Source organism: Pocillopora verrucosa, chromosome 2, assembly GCF_036669915.1.
Source record: "Pocillopora verrucosa isolate sample1 chromosome 2, ASM3666991v2, whole genome shotgun sequence".
Lineage (NCBI taxonomy): Eukaryota > Metazoa > Cnidaria > Anthozoa > Scleractinia > Pocilloporidae > Pocillopora > Pocillopora verrucosa.
Window position 1 is genome coordinate 12,945,440 of NC_089313.1, and position 22,500 is coordinate 12,967,939.

Sequence of the window (22,500 nt, forward strand, 5' to 3'; positions counted from 1 at the left end):
AGCTAAAGCTGTCACACCATCTGCCAAATTGTACTGTCTAACCTTTTCCAGGACTTTTCTCTATTTTTTTTTCTTAAATTGAAAGTGAAATTTCGGAACAGGCGAGTCGGCAAATGGCAACAGAGGAACCAAATAAAGGTATGTAAACATGCCAGGCGCCGTAATCGACGTTATTATAAGGTGAGCTGAGACGAAAATCCTCAAAGAGAAAATGAAATGGACAGTCCGAGTTTGGAAGGTATTCACACTCAGTAAGCGGAAACTGGGACAGACGCATTCTTTACTTCCGGTGTGTCCAGTCCTCTAGACGACCAATGACCAGGTACTGCGATTGCTTTCTTCTCCGAAAACATTGCAAAATTGAAAATAGACGAAACCATAGGCCGAACTTGAAAATAATCAATCGAAGAGAACAATCCAGTGATGTATCTGGTGATGTTCTCTTCAAAAAATACTGGAAATATGCTGATTATGCTAGCAGTGCTACTTTTACAATAAAGGAAAAATTATGCTCTTTTTTCCAAATTAATTGTGCCAAAAATCATGCAAGCACAATCTCTAAGGGCCGACCGGAAAACCCTCTGATATTATATCTGTACGGAAAATATTATAGAGCTGGCATTTGTATCACTGAATTATTTCCACCTACCTCGATGTTTGAATTGAACTTCGGATCTCCAAGCAGACTGCGCCATGCATAACTGAACTTAAAGGCTTCAATGATTCGGTGATACGTAAGCACAGAGGATTTCTTGTCTTTAAAGGCTGACGACGTCATATTGTACCCTACATTAAAAAAAAGAGGAAAAAAATGGTACTTCTTAAACAGGGCTTGGTGAGTAGCATGCAGCAAACAATGTTGAAGACTCGGTTTTTTTTTCGTATTTCCCACCGGTTTCGTCTAATTAACCCTTTAATTCCTTAGAGTGACTAGCATCTAATTTTTCTTAACAATATCAGCCCTGAATCAAACACGAAGGTCACGAGAATAAATGAAATGATCACCAACCAAAGAAGTTTTACATTGCTAACCAAATTCTCCTTGTCAGCACCTTAAGAAACGTACAGAGAACAGTATGGAGAATATGCATACTGATATGAGGGTGTAAACGGTGAAAATGACTTTGTCAGTGAATTCAAACATAACTCGCTCCAACTAGAAACACAATTTTTCTCTCTCTTGACATAAGCCAGATCTTTAAAGGGGGAGACCGGCGGTGATCATAATAATGTTACCGGGGATCCGGTAAATTTTAACGTGACGCAATAAAAATTCTCCACACCCCCCCTCCCTTCCAAGGCGATAATTAAGGACTGGTCACTCTTTTTTTTTTTTTTTGAACGTGAAGAAGAGTGTGTGCACAAGGAAGGGGAGCTATATGTGCTACATGTGCTATATTTATCACAGTGTTTTTGACACGGCGAGTGAGATGTAAGAAAACAATTATAATGACAATAATAATAATAGCATTTTGAGGAGAACTCCTACCTTGCAAAATGTTCAAGATGAGTCCAAGCACGGCGCCACTTGTCGGGGGTGGGGTCAGGTACATTTTCATGCCCGAGAGTCCTCTCTGATATGGATTTCTCGTGATCGGCCTGTAATCTCTTAAATCACTGTCAGTCACCATCCCATTGACTTTCTTCAAATCACGAATAATGTCACTGGCAAGTGCTCCATTGTAAAAAGATTCTGGATCGTCACGCACTCTTTCCAGGGTCATTGCGTACTTTTCATTCTTAATGACGTCTCCTTTCTTAACAAGCCTTTCATTATCAACCAGGAGCAGTTCACTGAAAAAATTGAAAATTCAATGACGTAAATTATCACATTATCCAGCTGCATACGAACAAAACTCTGTCGCTCTGAGAGAATAATCTTCCCATAGAAGACTGTGGTTCCTTCACCGAAGGAGAGGTGGCTGGTGGTGGTAAATTTCCGCCACCAACCACCGTCACTGAGGTAAAAGTTGTTTATTATCATATAAACTACGGTGTTATACAAGGATTTCCAGCCCTGAGAAAAGCCGTAACAACACACGTGAAAAAATACGATCTTTTTTCGCGTGTGTTTGATATCGTCAATCAGCTGCTGATACGTCACTTGTCTTTCGGGGCACTCGGTCAGGTTGATAAATGAACTGCAAAGCCTTCACCATTCTAAATCCGTGGTTTTTTTTGGAAATTTCTCGGATTATGGCTGCTAAAACACCGAAAAATCCGTATTGCTCACGCCGTGTCCCTAAAAGATTTCTTCTGTCGGTAAGGACAAAGTCAGTAAATGAGAATTTTTTACATTGAAATTACGCCCATTGTTGTTTTTTGTAATGATTCAACGCATTTTTCATCTTGAACCTTAGCGCCAACGCACTTTCTAATTTTCATTCGGGGATTGTCGATCCTTTAATTTTCATTCGTTAATAAAGTCGACTTTTCTTGTCAGTGAAGGGCTATTGTGTTTATATGATAAAAAATACTACATGGTTGCTTGTAGATATGGAATTTCTCTTCTCGTGTTTAACTCGACAACTCACTCGGTCGCTGCGCTCACTCGTGAGCTATCGAGTTAAATACTCGAAGAGAAATTCCATATCTACGCGCACCCGTGTATTATTCTCTATTTATTATATACTAAAACAGTGAGATAATATAGCACAAAAAGATTATTTATTCCTGCAACCATTACAACATTTTAAATAAATAATAATTAAAAAGTAGTAAATGGCACGCAAGTTAACAATGTTTTACGCACACGCAGATTGGCTAGCTCAGAAGTGAATAGCAAGTACCATTCACCTCCAAGCAGTCGAAGAGAAGAATTGGCATAATTTTAGCCTAATTTTTGGTATTGGTCTGGTTTATACTAAAACAGTCATTCACTTCCACTTCGATGAAAAATTGTTAACGATAAGTTCACAACAAAATCATGCATAAACAAAAGTTTAGACCTATCTTGGCTTCTTTCTCCCTGCCCCTGAACACATCCCAGTAGGCAGTAGCTGGGGCAGTTTCTCTGAAGTCGATGACTGTGGCTTTCTTTGATATTTGATTGTACACTAACATCACTCCCCCACCTCCTATCCCTGATGAGTGCATGCTGACCACACCCAAACAGAACATGGCGGCGATGGCAGCATCCACTGCAGAGCCGTTTGCCTTTAGGATGTTTTCTCCTATGTCTGCCTGGGGAAATGGGATCCAATTCGGAACGCTAAGTTTTGTTTGTTTGCGAACTCAGTGAAGAATTTACAATAATTAAAAGTAACTATAAAGTACATATGTGTGATGTTTTTGAAACAACCCTTTCAACTTTATAGTGAATTCCAGCATTGATTTGATTTCAAAGGGAGCGCTAACGTACACGTGTTCTGCGAGTGTTTTCTGAATGAAAATTGAGACTCTTCTAAGCAATTTAATTTCGCATGTCTTAAACTTTCGGGAGCAAAAGGTCAAACTTTTCTCTAGAAACACGATATCTGACCACAACACGTTTAGCTTGAGGCGTATTTTCGTCTCTTTTTTTACCGTTCGGTAGAACCTTCCATAAGGCCACCTCTTCATAGAGTCATAAGAGGCACCTCACTTCACCAACCATTTTTTTGGCTCATCGAACGGTTCGAGCTGAGCTTGTATTTTAGTTTGTTCATTTGTTTTTTGTTTTTTTTTTTTTGTACATAAATGTCACGCAAAGATGCCTAGGATGCCACAGTTTCTTCAGTGTTAACCCTTTAACTCTCATAAGTGACCAAGGAAGAATTTCTCCTTACAATATCAACACAACATCAACCAGCTAAGTGATGAGAATAATGAAAAATATCAATTTGGGGATAATTAGTTGATCCAATACTAAATTCTCTGAACTAACATCATAAGAATTGTATGGTTGACAATAATGAGAATTGCAAATTTGATCTGTGATTTAAAGTGTTAAAAATGTTTTTATGGCGTAATAAATAATGAATACGCTAGGAACGCTCATTATTTACCCCAGAGAGGGAGGGGGTCGTAGGATTCTTGTTGTGTCTCAATGAAATTATCCTGATCCCCCCTTAAGGCTTTGTGTTACTCATGATCCCCCTTAGTAGCAGTCACTTTTTTATGCTCACCCCCTTTATACTCTGATAGCAACGGCTGATCTCTCCTCCCTTCCCCCCCTGAGAACCATGTGATCCCCCCAAAGTCCTCCTATCCCTCCCCCGCCAGAAGATAAATAACAACTGCTCCCTTAGGAAACTTTAGATTTGTAGTCTTCTTCAACGCGCACTGTTAACGAAGCTGCAGTAAGGGATTATAAACCACTCTACGAGTACAAGGTAGGAAGGTTAATATTTCCCGATGGTTGAGTAATGGCTCCTGCCGATAGCCAGTTTAGGCCAATATTAGTGGAAATGACATGAGTATATTGGAAACATGGAAACATGTGCGAGTCTGATGATCCTTTGAGATGTTCTCGATTGACTCTCTTTTCTACGCCGACTTCTCAAAAATTGCATGGAACGTGTGAATCTTATAAGAGCTTTTTTTGCACCTGTATTACGTTGTTTGATTTCAAGATGAACCATTCTGTAATCAAACCTTACTCAGTGTACTGCTCTCCGTGGTGTGTTTTGCATTCTGTGGTTAGCTACATGAAAAGGTAGGTAACCGCCTTTACAGAAAGGAACAAGAAATATTATATTTATCTTTAGCAATTACTGACTTTTTACCTATTAGCTACAAGCAGTGATTTTTGTTAGAAGAAATGCTTCCTTGAATCGCTGTGTTATGTAGAGACACTGGTGGAGTCTGGAAATACTCTCAATATGGCTATTAATATTTGAAGCAATGCGAAGTTTGTTTTGCTGACGCTTATGCACTTTAAAATAGTTCAGTTGTCCAGTTAATTGGGCCAATCACATTCCCCTTAAGCGTCCCTTTTTTCTATAACAATGACTGTGTTATGAAAACAGTTACAAAATTCCGTTTTCGTGCAATATAGCATTTTAAAGCGAGTTAAGATCAGCCAAATAAACTAACGAATGTTTCGGGACAAAATTCCTTTTCTCCCGCGGGCACACCATACTTTTTCGGGTCATACTTAGCATATAAATTTCCTCCCGGTTCCGTAGAAATCGCCTCCACCACGGCAAACAAATCACTGCAAGTTACGTCGACCTCGTTTTATTCTATTTAATCTATAACGTGTATGTGGTACCTAAGCAAAGCAATTCCATGCTGAACTGAGTACAACATAATGATTATGAAAACAACATAAGTATTAAATCAACGGAAAAAGACGAATGAATTCAACGCTTCTGTCTATTTCATTTAACATACTTCATATCGGAGAACGATATCAAAGAGCCTTAATGACAAGTATCATAAATCGTTTTAAAATCCCAACGAAGAACGTTAATTTCGACAAACGACGCCGAATAACTGCTGTAAAAAAGAAAAGGAAAATGTATTTTCTATCCTTGTCAAGCGCCATCATTCGGTAGCTCTAAGCCTCACAGCATTTTTTAGCTCATTTATGGAAAAAACGGTGTTACTTCACTACATAGGGTTTACAAGCGAGTTTTGGTTGGGCGAGTGTCTCGGGACCGCACTTTTATTGACCCGCGGGTGCACCATGCTTTCTCGGGTCAGACTTGGCGTATATTCCTTCAGGTTCCCTAGAGATTGCCTGTACCACAGCAAAGAAATCACTGCCAGTGACGTTGTGACCTAGTTGTTTTAAGCCTTCTATTACGTATTTGTTAAAGCGATATTTCTTATTGTTTTCATAAAATACTCTCTGATCAGGCACCAGATGTGAGTGCAGTCGAGGTTCGTCCACCGCCTTGGACAAGTCATCTCCAAACCAGAGTTTGTTCATTAAGACCTGCAGATGCAAAAGTATATATTGCATTAGTACTATATGTGCACAGTAGTAGCAAAGAAGAGCCGGTTAAAATTCGCTGTGGGGAGGGGATTACTAACTTAACGCTCTGATCCGCGCCGATAGGTTTTCAAAAGGAGCTGAGTTCGTCTGTGCGTAGACCAATAAAAATAAAATATTTTCGTTTTACATTTTCGCGTTACTTTCAGCTCGTCACATCAAAAACGCACCGAAAATCAGGCGAAAAAAATCTGAATCACTGAGGTTTCGGAGGATACATTGATTCACTAATAATTGATCCATTTCTCCCTCAGGTCATCTCTAACAAAACGTTGGGAAATCTTGGTATAATTATAGTTTATGACTGTTACACTAATGATCTCTCTATCTTTCATACAACCGCGCGACGGTATTACTGCGGACACATTTGTACCTGCAGTGTTGACTTTCGACAGATGTTAATGAACAGCGCAGCGAATGGTCAAAATAGTGAGTACTTATTTATGAAAATTTCGTTACGCGTTCAGTTTGTCTTTTCATTAGTCTATAATAGACATAACTGCTACAAGCGTCTTTAAACGTTTCAGTTTTGCTAAATTCAAAGTAAGATGCTATTTGTACTTGATTGCACTCGCTTCGTCTGTGCCAGATCTGTCAGTTTAACGACAAACTCTTCCAAATTTTGGTTTGTCATGGAAGCATTCAGCTTGCTTAGTTGTATTATTCGAAGCGTAAAGTCTGTAAACCATGTGTTCGAATATATGAGAGAGACAAAACTCGTTTAAACTGTTTCATTGCAGGGTAACGTCAAAACAACATCGGTGTGTTCATTTAATTAGTTTTTGTCTGAATGGTCCTAATGAAAACATGTTTATCAAATCATCAGCTCGCTTGTGCGTGCGATGTCTTATTAAGTAAATGCACCGTTAGAATTGAGCGGAGCGGTTCTGCAAATTTAAGTAATTATCAATTGAGTACATGGTGATGTAATGTTAAAAAGTCTGGAAACGATCCTCCTATTCCTTTTGAACAAAGCACTGACATTTTCCGTTAGGATCTTGTCACAAATATATGCAAGTTTACTCTCGCCCAGAAATAAACAACATTCTTAGCGAGATTGCGTGAAATGGTATCCGTGGGCATTCGTAACTGGAAATGTCAGGCAATTTTTACCCGTGAGTACATTTTTTCACCAAATAGGTGCCTTCATCGTTTCCATTAACTCACAAGTTTACCCTCAATTTTAAATTTATTGTTCAGATGTGAGCATTTGTTAGATTATAATGTCAAGGTACCTGACAAAAGTACATGTATACTTTTAATGACGAAGTGCTCTGTATCTTTTACGTTCGATACTAGGGGAAGGTATTTTTTTGTTGGGGGGTGGGGGGGTGGGTCGGGGTATTTTAGAAATTTTTTGCCAAAAAAGTCGAGGCCCTCCCACTTCCCTGAGTGGATTAATACATGACCCTTTAAAAATACCTACACAAAAACATCTGATCCCCCCCCCACCTCTTCCAAGACAAAAATAACCGAAGGTGAAAATAACTAACTGGAAGTGTTACTCACAAAACTGCGTCTGCATGGACTTTCTGAAGTGAAAGTTGAGTCTCTTTCAACGTCAGAGCTAGACGCGCACAGCAGTAAAGTCACGGAAAGAAATGCGTGGGCTGTTGCTTAGGAGGTGTGTCTTCGAATTGACGACTCCCCAGCGCCACGGGGGTATATTTCAGCATTTTTGGGCGACCGACCATAAAATCAATTTTTCTACAAATGTGAGTACTTGAAAGAGTATCTTGGAGTCACCAACAATCAAAAGAGTTCTGTTCCGGGGCTTGGGTATTTTTCCAAGCTAGAACAATTTGGGAGCCTCCATTGTGAGAAAGGAGAGCTTTATATGGAGTATAGGGGAATGTCATGTCAAGAGCGAAATAGCCAACTATGTAAATTTTGCGAGAAGGATGAGACTACCAGCGCTCTACTTCCAACTCGGCGACCGTATCCCGACTGTGGCAAGCTACCAAACTTCCATCATCTCTCTTGGAGTGCAACCCCCACCAATGGCCGTGAGCTGGACGTTTTCCAGCCTCGAGCTCAGATTAAGCGATTGTTTGAGGAAAGTGAACTAGTCAGTTGGGAAAGTGAGGCTATTAGAAAGTTTTCAGATAAATACATTGTCCCCGAAAAGCTTGTGGCAGAGTATGTTGAGCACCTTGCCCAGATAAAAATGCGCAAGGAGAAGAAAAAAGGGGAGACTGAAAGGGAGCGAATGGAACGGCTGAACCGGGAGCACAATGACATTGACTGGGTTGGATTCTACAACTTCGATAAGCTGTCGTCCTTGAGGGTGGACGAGTTATCCTTGTACTTTTCCCATCACAAGATCACCTTCAAAGGGACGAAAGCTGAAAAGGTCGCAATGATCAAAGCGCACATTGGCAGCTTGCTGAACGATTCAATGGAGTGTTAACAACCTCGGCAGCCCCTGCCAAGAAATATGTAGCAACAAGCGACCTCACCATTTTCCGAGGTTGAAACTGACTCGCAAAGTGATGTAGTAGATCGAGGTGTCGGTTCAAACCCGAGTAGCTTAAGTGACGAATCGTCACCGGAGACTGATTTTATACCAAAACCCCGTGCGGAAACATTACCGCGTCAAAATATGGACGAAAGCGGGCACGGGTCGAGAGAGACGATTATGTTAATTGGGAGAAGATAGTTTTTTTGATATAAAATTTCGACACCTGTAAACAATTTAGATTTATCTTGACTGGTAGCTTTGCTTGTATATACAATTTTTAGGTTTCTACACACTTTGCGTGTTTGTCAACAAAAAGGAGTCAACTGAGCGACATGGAGTCATTTTTTCCTCGCCAAAATTCCCTTAACGAAATTATTTGTGATTTTAATTCCAGTAGTATTTGTAATTCCGTTGCATTGTACATTGATTCGAAAATCATCCAAGGTTCGAGATTTATTAAAGGAAACAGGAGGAAATGCTACTTGGAGAAGTAAGTGGCGGTGGTAAGAGCGGGACTACGTTCAGTTGAAGTAAAATATTCATCGGGTGAAGAGATACAGTTCATGAATAAATCCATATATGCATCGTTTACGTGTGACAGGAACCCGTCAACGTCTATTATTATGCATATACAGACATAAACCGATTTACTGTTCCAGGCCGCCTCCATTTCTTTGGCTGGGAAATCCACATCAATAGAGCAACTTTACCACTGGATTTCCCGGTTCATAATAAAGATATGTAGGGTGCTTGTCCATTTGTTTCTCTGCTATCTTGATCTCTTCTCACTGTGGATAAATTTGGACGGAGTACCTATACTAATTACATCCTAAGATTCAAGTAACGTAGAAAAAAAAGGATTGGACGTACCAGTGACACAGCTGTGGTTATCCTTTTCCCACCGGAGGCACCGATAACAAACTGAACTTTTCCGTCGTTATCGGTCAAAATGGTGGGACACATGGAAGAGAACGGTCGCTTACCAGGCTCAGGAAAATTGAATGGTGAAGGAGAAATATCACCCACTACGTCGTGACCAGGAATATCAAAATCTGCCATCTCATTGTTGTAAATGATGCCTGTTTCAGTGGATCGATATTTAGCGCCAAACCTGTTGGAAAAACAAAACAAAGGAACTTCATTACAGTTAGAGAAGCACAGGAAAATGAAGTGAAAATTTTACTAAACCGCTTTTGTAAGTCTGAAGATCTCGCTGATAAAAAAATGTATATCTTATCAGACATTTTGGTGTATGTTATCAATAAGTGTTTTTACAAGTTGAGAGGTATTTTGTCGAGCCCACTAAGCAAGCAAAAGTAAAAACGAGTTTTTTTACGGTACAAAGTAACCAGCTGTCCAAATATCGGTGATATTTGTACTCGATTCGCACGTTATTTGCACACTACTTGATGCAGTTGAATAATGAATTCAGGTAACTAACTGGGAAATGGGTTTCTGAAGTTATCCTCGCGTGAACGACGTCATCTTTCGAGCTGAGCCATGACATGATTTTTAGAGAGCTCTAAATAAGGGAACGATGACGAATACGAGAACGCGTTTTGACCGTGCGAGAACTGGTACTAGTGTCTCGTTCTCGTAATCGTGCTGGCGGAAATTGCAATTTGGATTGTAGACAAGGTGACGATTCCGAATACGAATGTTTTTGCTATGTTAAGCAAAAAAGTTATCCGAGGAGCACACGTTTACCTTCTTGGAGATGAAGAGATGACGAGGGAGAATTGTTGGTTGTTTCTGAAATCGTTACAAAGAGGAGAAAGCATCCGCACAAGCAGTGAGGAAGGATTGCGGATATTTTTGACATCATTTTTTTTGAAGAATTTCAAGCAAAGTTCGGGTTTGGCATCACAGAACTACCCCTCTTTCCTTGAGCATTCAAAATTTGGTTTTGTTTCTCAAGAGCTACCATGCAAGTTGTCATCGTCTTATAACAACTGCAGCAGGCTCTTAATTTTCCTTACCTCTATGCTTTGGTAACGAAAACCTCAAACGTCAAAGTTTTAGTGTGTCGAAAGCGATAATCATATTCCATCTATTTTCTTAATCTATGGGTGCTGCTGTGGTTCTTGCCGTCGAAGCAGGAACTATGAGAAGCTACCCTTCAGGGCCCTCAGTTATGGTGAACTCAAGGTCCATTCGGTGCCGTCCACAACTCCAACTGAACTTGTCAGGACAACTAACCTCATATTAATAGTGGATGTTACAGAAACTGCGTCTCCATATTGGTCCAGTACAGCCACGTGTGTCGTACCGTAATCAGCGTTCGAAAAGGAATCCGCGTAATAAGATACATCCGTGTAAGTCTTGTTATCCCATATTTTTTGACGAAGGGTATCACCAAGTTCTGGCTCTAACATGTCTTTTGCTGTCTTTGAAGATAAAAGTAAAACTGCAACGTATTACCTGATCCCATACTGTTCTCTACACAATTCCTAAAGTGCGGAGAATTTGTTTGAGAATAAAAATCTTCTTTAGTTGGTGATCATTTCCTTTATTCTCGTTACATTAATGTTTGATTCAAGGGTCAATCTTAGAGGTCAAACGGTTAAATGCAGTTTTTGATGTAAGGTCAATGTTCCGTTTACTGTAATTCCAGTTCAAGGGTGGTTCGAAAATCACATCGAAAAAACTTGCGCTTGCTAATGATATGCAAAATAGAATCAAGAAGAAGACTCCTAGTGAATCGAAATTTAGGGGGATCACTGAGGGGAATCACATGGTTTTCAGCCTTTTCATGGGGGGCGGAGGGGAGGAATTATTTTGACTGCCAATTAACTGCAATAAGGGGGGATCATAAGAATGTTATAGTGCATTATGGGGGATCAGGTGAATTTTGTCGGCACATAACCAAAATCCTACTACTTTCCTAGGCGAGGAAGGGAACTAGAATGAAAGTAGCTTTGCTTCGGTTGTCCAAAGGGCATGTTTGTTCTTCAGCACTGTGTTTTTGTACCATTATATCAGTAACTGTAAAAGGCTTGTTACTGATGAACATTTTGGTTAAAGTTTGACAAGCGTTAACCAAACAACCAGTTAGGCAAAAAATTAATGAGAATGTCAATTTTGTAACACCTGTAACATTTCACCTACCTTTACTATCCTGGAGTTAAACTTGGGATCTCCAAGCTGACTGCGCCACGCATAACTGAACTTGAAGGATTCAATGATTCGATGATATGTAAGGATTTTGGAGTTCTCGTCATCGCGAGCTGATGATGTCAAGTTGTACCCTGCAACGGAAACATTCCACAAAACGAGGCTGGTTTTACTAATCTTTCGGTTAAAATGTCACTTAATCTATCTTGACACTGACTAACCCCTTAACTCCCATGAGTGACCAAGACAGAATTTCTCCTTACAATATCAAGCAGACAATTAAGTGATGAGAATAGAGAAAAATATCAATTAGGGATTGTCAGTTGATCCAATACCAAATTCTCCAAACTAGCATAACAAGATCCATATGGTGGGCAGTAAGGAGAATTACTATTGAGATCTTGGGCATTAAAGGGTTAAAACAATTTTTTGTAAGATGATGGGTCGACCAAACCAGCTTTCTAATGTACATGTATTTATTTTATTCTCATTCAGCTCCAGTAAAGCTAAGGTCGCACTAGCTTGTTTCTGACAGCCTTTGGACACCTGCCGGGTGATGGCGTGTTTTCAATTCATTCGAAAGGCAATAAATATGATCAGTAATTTGAAGATTGCATAAAGTACTTAGCAGAGGAAATTTCCATATGTTCGCGGCGAGTCTTCTTTCTAAGAAAGTTAAAAAGTCTTTTTGTTAACAACTCCTACCTCTTAAAATGTTTAAGATCAGTGCCAGCACGGCGCCACTTGTGGGTGGTGGGGTCAGGTACATTGTCATGTTCTGGATGTTACTCCGGTATGGCACTCTTATAATCGACTTATAACGTCTTAAATCTCTGGCAGTCACGATCCCATTGACTTTCCTAATGTCACGCAATATGTCATTAGCGAGCGCTCCACTGTAAAATGAGTCAGGATCGTCACGCACTCTTTCTAGAGTCCTTGCGTACTCCACGTTCTCAATAACATCTCCTTTTTTAACCAGCTTATTGTCTTTAAGGAGCAGCTCACTGAAATATTAAAAGAGGAAGAAGTGAAGATGTTGTTAGTATTGTTATGGCCGTTGGAGTAAAAAAAAACAGTTACCCTCGAGAAATCAAACGCTAGTCGTTTAAATCCTTACTCTGATTTTTAATTGGTAACCTATTTTTCTATACTCCCCCTTTATACTCTGTTTGGGACGCCTGATCCCCCTCACCCTGAAAACCATATGATCCCCTAAAAATCCTCCCACCCTTCCCCTCCACAGGCGATAATTAGACTGATTCCTTAGATAGTTCTCTTTGTGCGCATGATCGTGGCAATTCCACAACCAGTTCACTTGTTATCCGTAATCAGTGCTGCTTTTACAGCGATAGAGCGCGTGATTTACAAAAGAGATTGGTAACGAATTACTCTCACCGTAATCCTGGGTCTTTTCTAATATCTTCTTCGATATCTGTTTTGTTACTTAAATATCCTTTCCCCACCCCTCCCCTCTTCGGGCGATAAGTAATGACACCTGTAAGCGCGGTTGCAATGCGCCTAACAGGTTTTTTTGTTATCTGAATATAAAAATATAAACGATCGAGCGTGTGATTTACATTGGAGTCAAGTCTTGAATTAGTCTCACCTCAATCCCGGGTCGTTTTCAATATCATCTTTGATTCCTTTTGTCGTTTTCAGTGCATCTTCCACAGCTTGAGTTACTTCAAATCCATATATGGCCAAATCAATGGCGGGTTGAACCAGGTGTTCCCATGGTAACCGACCATGTCGTTTCCAAGCCTCGTACATACCGCGAACCTCACCGGGAACAGCGATGGACAGACCACCTTAAATGATATCAAGTAACGAAAATTTGATTTTGTGTGATCAGTGAACTGTAAAGATATCAATAGTAATTTTTATCGGTGGATTGGATATTAAAACATGTAAACCGATATATCAGCACTAATTAAAATTACGTTGATGAGTTTAGTAAAATCAAGTGAGCAATCAACACAATCTTGATTCTAGAAAAGCGCCACAGTCAACTGAAAGAATTGACTGACCTGTCTTGGATTTTTTTTGGTTGCCCTTAAACATGTCCTTGTAGGCTGTGGCTGGGGCAGTTTCTCTGAAGTCGTAGACAATGGCGTTCTTCGATGCTTGGTAGTACACCAACATCACTCCCCCACCTCCTATCCCTGATGAGTGCATGCTGACCACACCCAGACAGAACATGGCGGCGATGGCAGCATCCACTGCTGAACCGTTAGCTTTTAGGGTGTCGGTTCCGATTTTAGAGCACAGCGGTGTATCCGTGGCAACCGCATATTTATCATAGGTTCCCACAGATTGGTCTGTTAAATAACCAGCAAGGAGACTGCCAACCGCCGTCAAAAGTGAAGTCACGCCCATAGCCACAACTATTGTGATCTTCCTAAAAAGAGAAGGTTTGGATCAAAGTATTGGCTTGAGTTTAGGTCGTCTAAAAAGTAAATGTTGGTGTTTCCCTCAGAAAAAGGAGGAGTTGGAAGGAAATAAAATAGATCATAAAAATACGCCCTCATTAGCGTCCAGTTGTGGCGCACGAGTGGTGTTTACTACAAGTGAGACATTTGTATATAATAGACCTCCTTACATTGATAAATAAACCAGCCAAGTGTTTTTTCGGTCGAAAAGAAGTCCCTTAATGAATGCATCACATTTGTGATTTTTGTCACGCAAACGGAGCGACGGTTTCCACGTGAGTTAATTTGTTTTGAAATTAGAATTTGAATATGCATATAATTTTCTTCCCTGGGTCAAGGTACGCACAAATTAATGCACATCATCGCTTAGATTTGAAAACATTTCTTAAAAAATTCGGAACTTCCCAGTGGTATTTCCGATAAATGTGTTGGAAACAAACGTCACAATACATTTTGAAATGGTGAAGAGAGAAAATGCTACTCAGCTACATGTTAGATAAAAGATATCTTTATCAAGTGATATAAACGCATATTTTTGTTGCTATTTAAAATAACATTCTGGTTGATTTTATTTGCGAGTTGTTAAGTTAACTTCGAATGATCTCCGCTAACAGCAGTTACAATCGAAATTATGAAAGCGATATGATGGAACACGATAAATACGTCCCAAGGATTGAAGTTTTCTGGGAAAACCACGTGGTATCACGCGATGTAGCAGAATACCGATCGAGTTGGAAAACTTATTGGACTACTCATGTAGCAAATACTTAAATTTCGTGACACATTCAGGTTGTAGAATATTGCATTTATCTTTCGTGGTGTTCCGTGTCATCACAGGCTGCATATTTGAAGTAAATAGATTTGAACATTTCGCAGATTGTGAATCAATTGCACGGTCATGCTTTTCAGAAGTTTCCAAACTTGAGTCTTCTCTGTAAGTTCTTTACAATAGAAACTGCACGTTGAACATTGCTATACAGAATAATGAGATAAACTTTATACTTACCGTCTGTCGCTCATCGTAGCTTCCATTTTGCAACGAAAACCGCGCGTCTTAGGCGTTGCAAGTAAGTATAAAACTCGTGCTCGATTCTTACGGATATCCCTGAAACTCTAACCATACAAGCCCGTGCCCCTACCCCTAGGGATATGTACTCAATCTCTGTTGTTCTCAATTGACCTCGATTTAGTGGCGATATTAAACAGGTCAGGTAAAAGATGCGAGCTCTGTTTAATTTGCCTGACTTGCATTGACTTTCTTGACTTATTTACTCCGACAGAAAATGAAATTAAAGATTTCGATAAAATGTTTGGATTCTACTGGGAGAGTGTATATTCCGTGTTTGAGTTTCACAGTCACTTGATTAACAGTACACAGAGGTCAAGGTTTTTGCTGAGTCTTATTTGAACTCAAGGTCTTTTCCTCCGTTTATGGTACTCGAGTATGATATGAAAACCTTGCTTAACAACCTTCACGATGAAGTATCCTGTTCTATGTGTATGACTACATTTGCTGAACCAAACTTGCACAACTGCTATGTTTGCACAGCTTCTGTCTCCACTGCTTGAACGGGATCTTACGAACGAGTAGCCACCATGATGTCTTTCTTTGTCCTGAATGCCAAGGAGAAGTTCGAGGTCGTAGCTGTACAAACCTCAAGGATCTGCTCACAAACTTTGGCATCAGCGGTTTACTAGATGTGCTGGCCATCAAAGAATTTCACACTGCTGGAAAGAAATGTGGAACCTAGTGCGACAAAAGTAGCAGACACAGTTCGTGCTGCATTTTCAGTGCTGTACGTTCTGGTGTGACGCGTGTATCACCGCGCATAGCATAACTCAAAGCGCATAAGGAGCACCGAATCCTTGCTCCAAAAGATTTCGAAGATCAAGACATGGAAGACTTATAAGAGCAGCCAATATTTTGCTAACAAAAGCAACACGAAAAAGAAAAACTGAAGTTCTTTTGTAGGGACTGTGAAATTGCTATTTGTGTTTCTTGTATTTCAACCACCCATGACGGTCACGCGAAGATACTTCTAGAAGGAGCAAGTTAACGCAAGATACAAGTCAAGTCTGTGATTGATTCGCAAAAGAAAAAAAATTGAGCGGAGGAAAACGAAAGAAAAAGTAAATATATAGAAGCGCAAGCTGCTGAAGCGAAACGAAACATCCAAAAGTTTTCTGTGGAGTTGGAAATAATGTATGCAATGTAATCGTTTTATTTCATGGATCAGCGTTTGCTTAGAGAATCTGTAACTTTAAGGGAGGTACGTCACGCCTTTTTTTTTGGGAATGGGGGGGGGGGGGTGGGTGGGAGAGTTGTCGTTTGAAAAGTGAACTACATAAATCAAATAGTGCATGTATATCCAGAATGCTGAATAGAATATCGACGTGATTAAAAGTCTACCCCATGTAGTTTTGTTTGAGTCTTATATTATTACTTTTAAAATTAATCTAAGTTATACACTTTGGTATTCTTTTCTTGTAGAATACTAACCTAAGTGGTTGTGCTTTTTTGCTTTTTCGCACTAAGAATGACTGTGTTATGAGAACACCTGAAGAATATGCGTTACCAAGAAATATGGTGTTTTAAAGCCGAACGAGTCAAGGTTAGTCAACAAAACTGACGAGTGTCTCAGAACAAAATTTCTATTCACCCGCGGGCGCACCATGCTTTCTCGGGTCAGCCTTGGCGAATATTCTTGCTCCTGGTTCCTTATAAATCGCCTGAACCACGGCGAACAAATCACTTCCGTTGACGATGTGACCTCGTTCTATTAAGCCTTCAATTACGTTCTCTTGAACGCGGTAGGGCTTATTTTTTTCATAAAATACTGTCTGATCAGGCACCAGTTGTGAGTGCAGTCGTGGTTCGTCTACTGCTTTAGACAAGTCATCTCCAAACCAGAGTTTGTTCATTAAGACCTGCAGATGCAAGAGTATATATTTGCATTAGTACTACATGCGTACAGTAGTAGCAAAGAAGAGCTGGCTTATATCCGCTTTGGGGAAGAGATTACTAACTTAACGCTCTGATCCACGCTGATAGGTTTTCAAAAGAAGCTGAGTTCGTCTCTGCGTGGACCAATAAATAATGACTGAACCCTAAGGGGGCTAAAGTAAAACACCGATAATTAATCTGTTTCAACGCTAAGTTCTGGGTAAGTCTTTGTCTTTACCAAAGCCATGCTAAATCATAGTGGTTTCTAAAAACGAATATGTTTGAACCCTATTACTCGTCCTCGTTTATAAGCGTTACACTACGTATCTGTAGATCTTTTGACATAGCCGCGCGACAGTATTTCTGAGGACGCATGAGTGCCTACAATCATGAAGTTCGACAGCATGCTAATGGCTACGAAAGAAATGGTCGGAATTGTAAGTACTTAGTTATTACATAGTCAATAGTAGTTGTCACTGAAACAAGTGCCGACGTGAGTGAGCAAAAAGCCACTTGTACTCGCTTCGTCTGCGCACCAATTTGATTGGCGAACTCTTCCAATTTTAGTTTGTCGTTAAGTTACATTTTTTCAAAGCTTTAAATGTAAAAACATGAGTTCAAATATATCAGCGAAGCAAAACTGGCTCATGCTATTTCCTTGTCGGGTAACGTCCAACCAACATCGGTGTCTTCATTTCCTTAGTCTTAGTCCTAATGAAAACAATTTTATTAAATAATTAGCTCGTGTGTGCGTGCGATTTCTTAAATACTTGCACGGGCTAAAATTAAGCAGGTACTTTGTTTGGCAAATTTAGAGTATTATCCAATGAGTACATTGTAATTTAGTATAGTGGAAGGGTCCTCAAAACGATCCTCCCTTCCTTTCTGAAAGTTTTGTTGGCTTCATGACCTTTTCGCAACTGTGAGTAAATTTACACCCGCCTGGAAATAACACTCTGTATAACATCATGTGAATTGGTATCCGTTGGCTTTTAGTGAATGCAAATATTATTTTTTTTTATTTGTTGGATAAGTGACATTATCGTTTGCCTTCACGAAATTTATGTTGTTTTGTAACTCTAATTTCGTTCAATATGTCGTATATTACATTGTACATTCATTCGAGAAGCGTCCAAGATTTGAGAATTGTTGTCATAAACAAGGTCGACAAAGCCGTTTATAGAGGTACTTCGTACTCATACGGATGGTGGAATTTCAGTAGAACGTTGTAGTAATCTGAGTGGGAGTTCGTTTAGTTGAAGTCAAGTGTCCATCGGGTGAACAGATACAGTTTATGAACGAACTCATTTAGTCCTCGTTTACGTCTGAATGGAACCCGTCAGCACCTATAATCATAAACGGATTTACCGTTCCAGGCCGCGTCCATTTCTTTAGCTAGAAAATCCATACCAATAGAACAACTTTACTATTGGATTTGCTGGTGCATAAGAAAGATATGTAAGGTGCCTGTCCTTTTGTCTCTCTGTTATCTTGATCTTCCTCGAAATTAAGTTGGGTGGAGTACCCACCTTGAATTACTTAAAGTGCTTATTAGCTATATTAATCATATCGTAAGATTCAAAGAACGTACAAACATAGGATTGGACGTACCAGTGATACAGCTGTGGTTATCCTTTTCCCGCCAGAGGCACCGATAATAAACCGAACTTTTCCGTCGTTATCGGTTAAAATGGTGGGACACATGGAAGAGAACGGTCGCTTTCCTGGCTCAGGAAAATTGAATGGGGATGGAGAAATATCACCCACTACTTCGTAATCAGGAATATCAAAATCTGCCATCTCATTGTTGTAAATGATGCCTGTGGTAGTGGATCGATATTTAGCGCCAAACCTGTTTGAAAAAAAACAAAACAAAACTAAGCAACGTCATTGCTGTTAGAGAATGACATATCAGTGAAGCTGAGCAATGACATGATAGGTTTTGCTTTGTTTCCTATGAGCTACCGTGCAAGTGGTCATCTTCTTACGAAAACCGTGACAGGCTCTTCTTAATTTTCCCTGCCGCCAAACCATGATAACGAAAAACTCCATATTAACAACTGTACGGCTGCTTCCTGTGGTACTTGTGGTCGAAGAAGGAACGGTGAGAAGCTACCTTTCCCAGGCCCTCCGTTACGGTGAATTCAAGTTCCACGGGCACAACCCGTAATTCCAACTGAACTTTTTAGTTCAACTCACCTCATGTTTATAGTGGATGTCACAGAAACTGCGTCTCCATTTTGGTCCAGTACAGCCACGTGTGTCGTACCGTAATCAGCGTTCGAAAAGGAATCCGCGTAATACGAAACATTCGTGTAAGTCTTGTTATCCCATATTTTTTGACGAAGGGCATCACCAAGTTCTGGTTCTAACATTTTTTCTGCTGTCTTTGAAGATAAAAGTAAAACTGCAACGTATTACCTGATCCTTGAACCCTCTACACCCTAACATCAGTATGCATATTCTCCATACTGTTCTCTAAAAATCTTCTTTAATCGGTGATCATTTCCTTTATTCTCATGACCTTATTGTTTGATTCAAGGGTCACTCTTAGAGGTCAAACGGTTAAAGGTTTGATGTAGGGTCAATGTTCCGTTTGCTATAAATCAGTCCTAGGGTGGTTCGAAAATCGCGTCGAAAAAACTTGCGCTTGCTAATGATATACAAAGTATATATATATATATATATATATATATATATATATAATGCTAAAAATCAAATTTGCCTTCAGTTACTTTATCCCGCTTTTAACTGCTTCCGTTTGCTTTCTCCAATCTTGGATTTGTTCGAAAATCGTATCAAAACTCTTGTGCCACCTGCTTGCCAATCGTATGCGAGAGCTGAAGGCCTTTGGTCTTCGGAATGAATGGAATTCGATTTGATCACCGGAGTTTTAGGCAGGCCGTCTATTCGTATTTAGCATACGTTCACATTTGGCCTCTTGTGATTCAATTTCGTTTTGATTGCATAGCCTACATAGTCATCCTTATATGCCCTTTGCAACTAGCGATCATAAAGCGAGACTAACATTTTGTCTGAGAGTAAATTGTGCATTGAGATATTCAAATATAAGGGCTTTAAGTTTAAAAGTTGCATTGTATTGGATGTATAAGGCGGATCATTGCTCTCCAGCAAAGTGTTTAAGCACCATTAATTTTGGTAGCCATCTGTTACGGGCTTGATACTTTTGTTCTTGTTTGTTAAACGCTAACCAAACAGCCACTTCGAAAGAAATTATGAAAGAGTTCACATTTGAACCACCTGTTAAATGCCACCTACCTTTGATATCGTCTGGTCAAACTTGGGATCTCCAAGCCGACTGCGCCACGCATAACTGAACTTGAAGGATTCAATGATTCGATGATAAGTCAGCACGGTGGCGTTCACGTCATCGCGAGCTGACGATGTCATGTTATACCCTACGGTGGAAACATTCCATAAAAATAGGCTGGTTCTAATAATTTTTCGAGTTAAATATTACCCAGTTTAGCTTGACATTAAAACAAGTTGTTGTAAGATAATAGGTCAACCGAACCTGCTTTTAATGTAATTGTATTTATTTTATCCTCATTTAGCTCCAGCAAAGCTAAGGTCGCACTTGCTCGTTTCTGACAGCCTTGGGGCACTTGCCAGGTGATGGCGTGTAATTCAATTCATCCAAAAGGCAATAAATATAGGCAGTAAATTGAAGATTTAACAACATACTTTGAAGGGGAACTTTCCGTTTGCTTTTGGAGAGTCTTCTTTAAAAGAAAGTTGAACAATCGTTTTGTCAACAACTCCTACCTCTTAAAATGTTTAAGATCAGTGCCAGCACAGCGCCACTTGTGGGTGGTGGGGTCAGGTACATTTTCATGTCCCGGATGTTACTCTGGTATGGGTCTCTTAAAATCCACGTATAACTCCTTAAATCCTCTTCAGTCACGGTCCCATTGACTTTCTTAATGTCACGCAATATTTTACTAGCGAGTGTTCCATTGTAAAAGGAGTCAGGATTGTCACGCACTGTTTCCAAAGTCTCTGCGTACTGTACGTTCTTAATAACATCGCCTTTTTTAACCAGCTTTTTGTTTTTAGTAAGGAGCAGCTCACTGAAATATTGAAGTGAAATGTTATTAGTATTGTCAGGGCCGTTGGAGAAAAATATAAAACTGAGTTCCCCTCGAAAATCGAACCCCAGGCGTTTTAAATCCTTGCTCCGAAGCTTCCCTTCCCCTCATTGGTAGTTGATTGTAGTCCTTTCTTTAAACAGTACTCTGTTTGTGATGGCTGATCCCCTCTGCCCACCCTGAAATCCATGTGATCCCCCCAAAATATCCTTTCCCCACCCCTCCCCTCTTTGGGCGATAAGTAATGACACCTGTAAGCGCGGTTGCAATGCGCCTAACAGGTTTTTTTGTTATCTGAATATAAAAATATAAACGATCGAGCGGGTGATTTGCATTGGAGTCAAGTTCTGAATTAGTCTCACCTCAATCCCGGGTCGTTTTCAATATCATCTTTGATTCCTTTTGTCGTTTTCAGTGCATCTTCCACAGCTTGAGTTACTTTAAATCCCTTTCTGGCCAAATCAATGGCGGGTTGAACAAGTTGTTTCCATGGTAACCGTCCATGTCGTTTCCAAGCCTTGTGCATACCGCGCACTTCACCGGGAACAGCGATAGCCAGACCACCTTAAATGACAAAACTATTTGGTGGGTGATTTTATCTATTTTTTTTTTAAATTTTAGAGATAAATCGATGAATCGTAATTATACTTAAACTGAGGTCTGTTTTGGAAAGGTTTTAAGTTTAAGAATACTTTTAGCATATCTACGGTTAACCTCCCTTGTAATCATGTGGCTTAAGCCAATCTCTATGGGGACATTTTTATTAACATTTTCCGATGAATATTAAAAGGAAATCTTGCGAAGATTCTTCACAGTCTTTTTCAATAAGACTTGATTGGCCAGTTTACGAGACAGATATGAGAGGTGGATACCAAGCATCGAAAATTTGTGTTTGTGAGATGAGTGAACTGTAAAGGTAGCAAAATTTATTTGTACTGGTGGATTGAACATTGAGACACGAAAACTGATTTATCACCATTTATTAATGTTGTGGTTCAATTTTATCCTAGGTTCAAATTTTAATTCCCTTTGTTTCAAACTCATTATCATACACATTACAATACCCAAAAACGAAAGAAAGTTAAATTTGAACCAAGGATAAAAGTGAACCACAACATTGATATTGCATACATTAAAAAAATAATAATATCGATGAACTTAGTAAAATCAAGTGAGCAATCGACATAATCTTGGAACCAAGAAAAACAATTATAAGTTAAAAACGAATTCAAAAATGCGTTATAAACTACGGACAGAAACGACGGACCTTTCCTGGCTTTACTTTCGTTGCCCTTAAACATGTTCTTGTGGGCTGTAGCTGGGGCAGTTTCTCTGAAGTCGATGACTTTGACCTGCTTTGATGTTTGATTATACACCAACATCACTCCCCCACCTCCTATCCCTGATGAGTGCATGCTGACCACACCCAAACAGAACATGGCAGTGATGGCAGCATCCACTGCGGACCCGTTCGCGTTTAGGATATTTTTCCCGATCACGGAGCACCGCGGTGTATCTGT

At 39.8% G+C, this 22,500-nt stretch overlaps 3 protein-coding genes across 4 annotated transcripts in view; all 3 read right to left on the minus strand.

Annotated features, from left to right (window-relative positions):
- The window catches only part of LOC131768921 (glutathione hydrolase 1 proenzyme-like), a 6,184-nt gene extending 2,589 nt beyond the window's left edge, over positions 1-3,595 (minus strand). Inside the window, exons 1-4 of the mRNA XM_066162860.1 lie at positions 3,584-3,595; positions 2,937-3,183; positions 1,490-1,810; positions 650-786 (exon numbers count right to left, since the gene is read on the minus strand). Of these exons, the coding sequence (XP_066018957.1) occupies positions 650-786; positions 1,490-1,810; positions 2,937-3,183; positions 3,584-3,595 (717 nt within the window). The remainder of the gene's footprint in view (positions 1-649; positions 787-1,489; positions 1,811-2,936; positions 3,184-3,583) is intronic.
- A 1,559-nt stretch (positions 3,596-5,154) lies between these two features.
- Positions 5,155-15,057, minus strand: LOC131768954 (glutathione hydrolase 1 proenzyme). The gene is made up of 8 exons (XM_059084656.2): positions 14,934-15,057; positions 13,526-13,896; positions 13,105-13,306; positions 12,201-12,502; positions 11,490-11,629; positions 10,581-10,768; positions 9,252-9,492; positions 5,155-5,863 (listed from the first exon to the last, which is right to left on the minus strand). Exons 1-8 carry the CDS (start codon positions 14,957-14,959, stop codon positions 5,591-5,593), a joined length of 1,743 nt encoding a protein of 580 aa, XP_058940639.2. The 5' UTR covers positions 14,960-15,057; the 3' UTR covers positions 5,155-5,590.
- A 1,236-nt stretch (positions 15,058-16,293) lies between these two features.
- Positions 16,294-22,500, minus strand: part of LOC131768968 (glutathione hydrolase 1 proenzyme) — a 7,609-nt gene continuing 1,402 nt past the window's right edge. The window contains exons 2-8 of one of the 2 annotated variants that reach the window (XM_059084681.2): positions 22,248-22,500; positions 21,343-21,544; positions 20,658-20,962; positions 20,151-20,290; positions 19,071-19,258; positions 18,483-18,723; positions 16,294-16,855 (exon numbers count right to left, since the gene is read on the minus strand). The exon at positions 22,248-22,500 is cut by the window's right edge and continues 130 nt beyond it. In XM_059084681.2, coding sequence (XP_058940664.2) covers positions 16,580-16,855; positions 18,483-18,723; positions 19,071-19,258; positions 20,151-20,290; positions 20,658-20,962; positions 21,343-21,544; positions 22,248-22,500 — 1,605 coding nt within the window. In that variant the 3' untranslated portion in view covers positions 16,294-16,579. The other variant, XM_059084682.2, reaches the window with a different exon arrangement.

Excerpts from the sequence above, each read along its gene's own strand:
- LOC131768954 (XM_059084656.2), bottom strand. The coding sequence starts at position 14,959 with ATGGAAGCTACGATGAGCGACAGACG. Across the intron at positions 12,503-13,104 it reads GAAAACGACCCGGGATTGAG|TGAGCTGCTCCTTAAAGACA; the intron begins GTGAGACTAATT and ends TTAATATTTCAG. Across the intron at positions 10,769-11,489 it reads TTAACTCCAGGATAGTAAAG|ACAGCAAAAGACATGTTAGA; the intron begins GTAGGTGAAATG and ends TTATCTTCAAAG.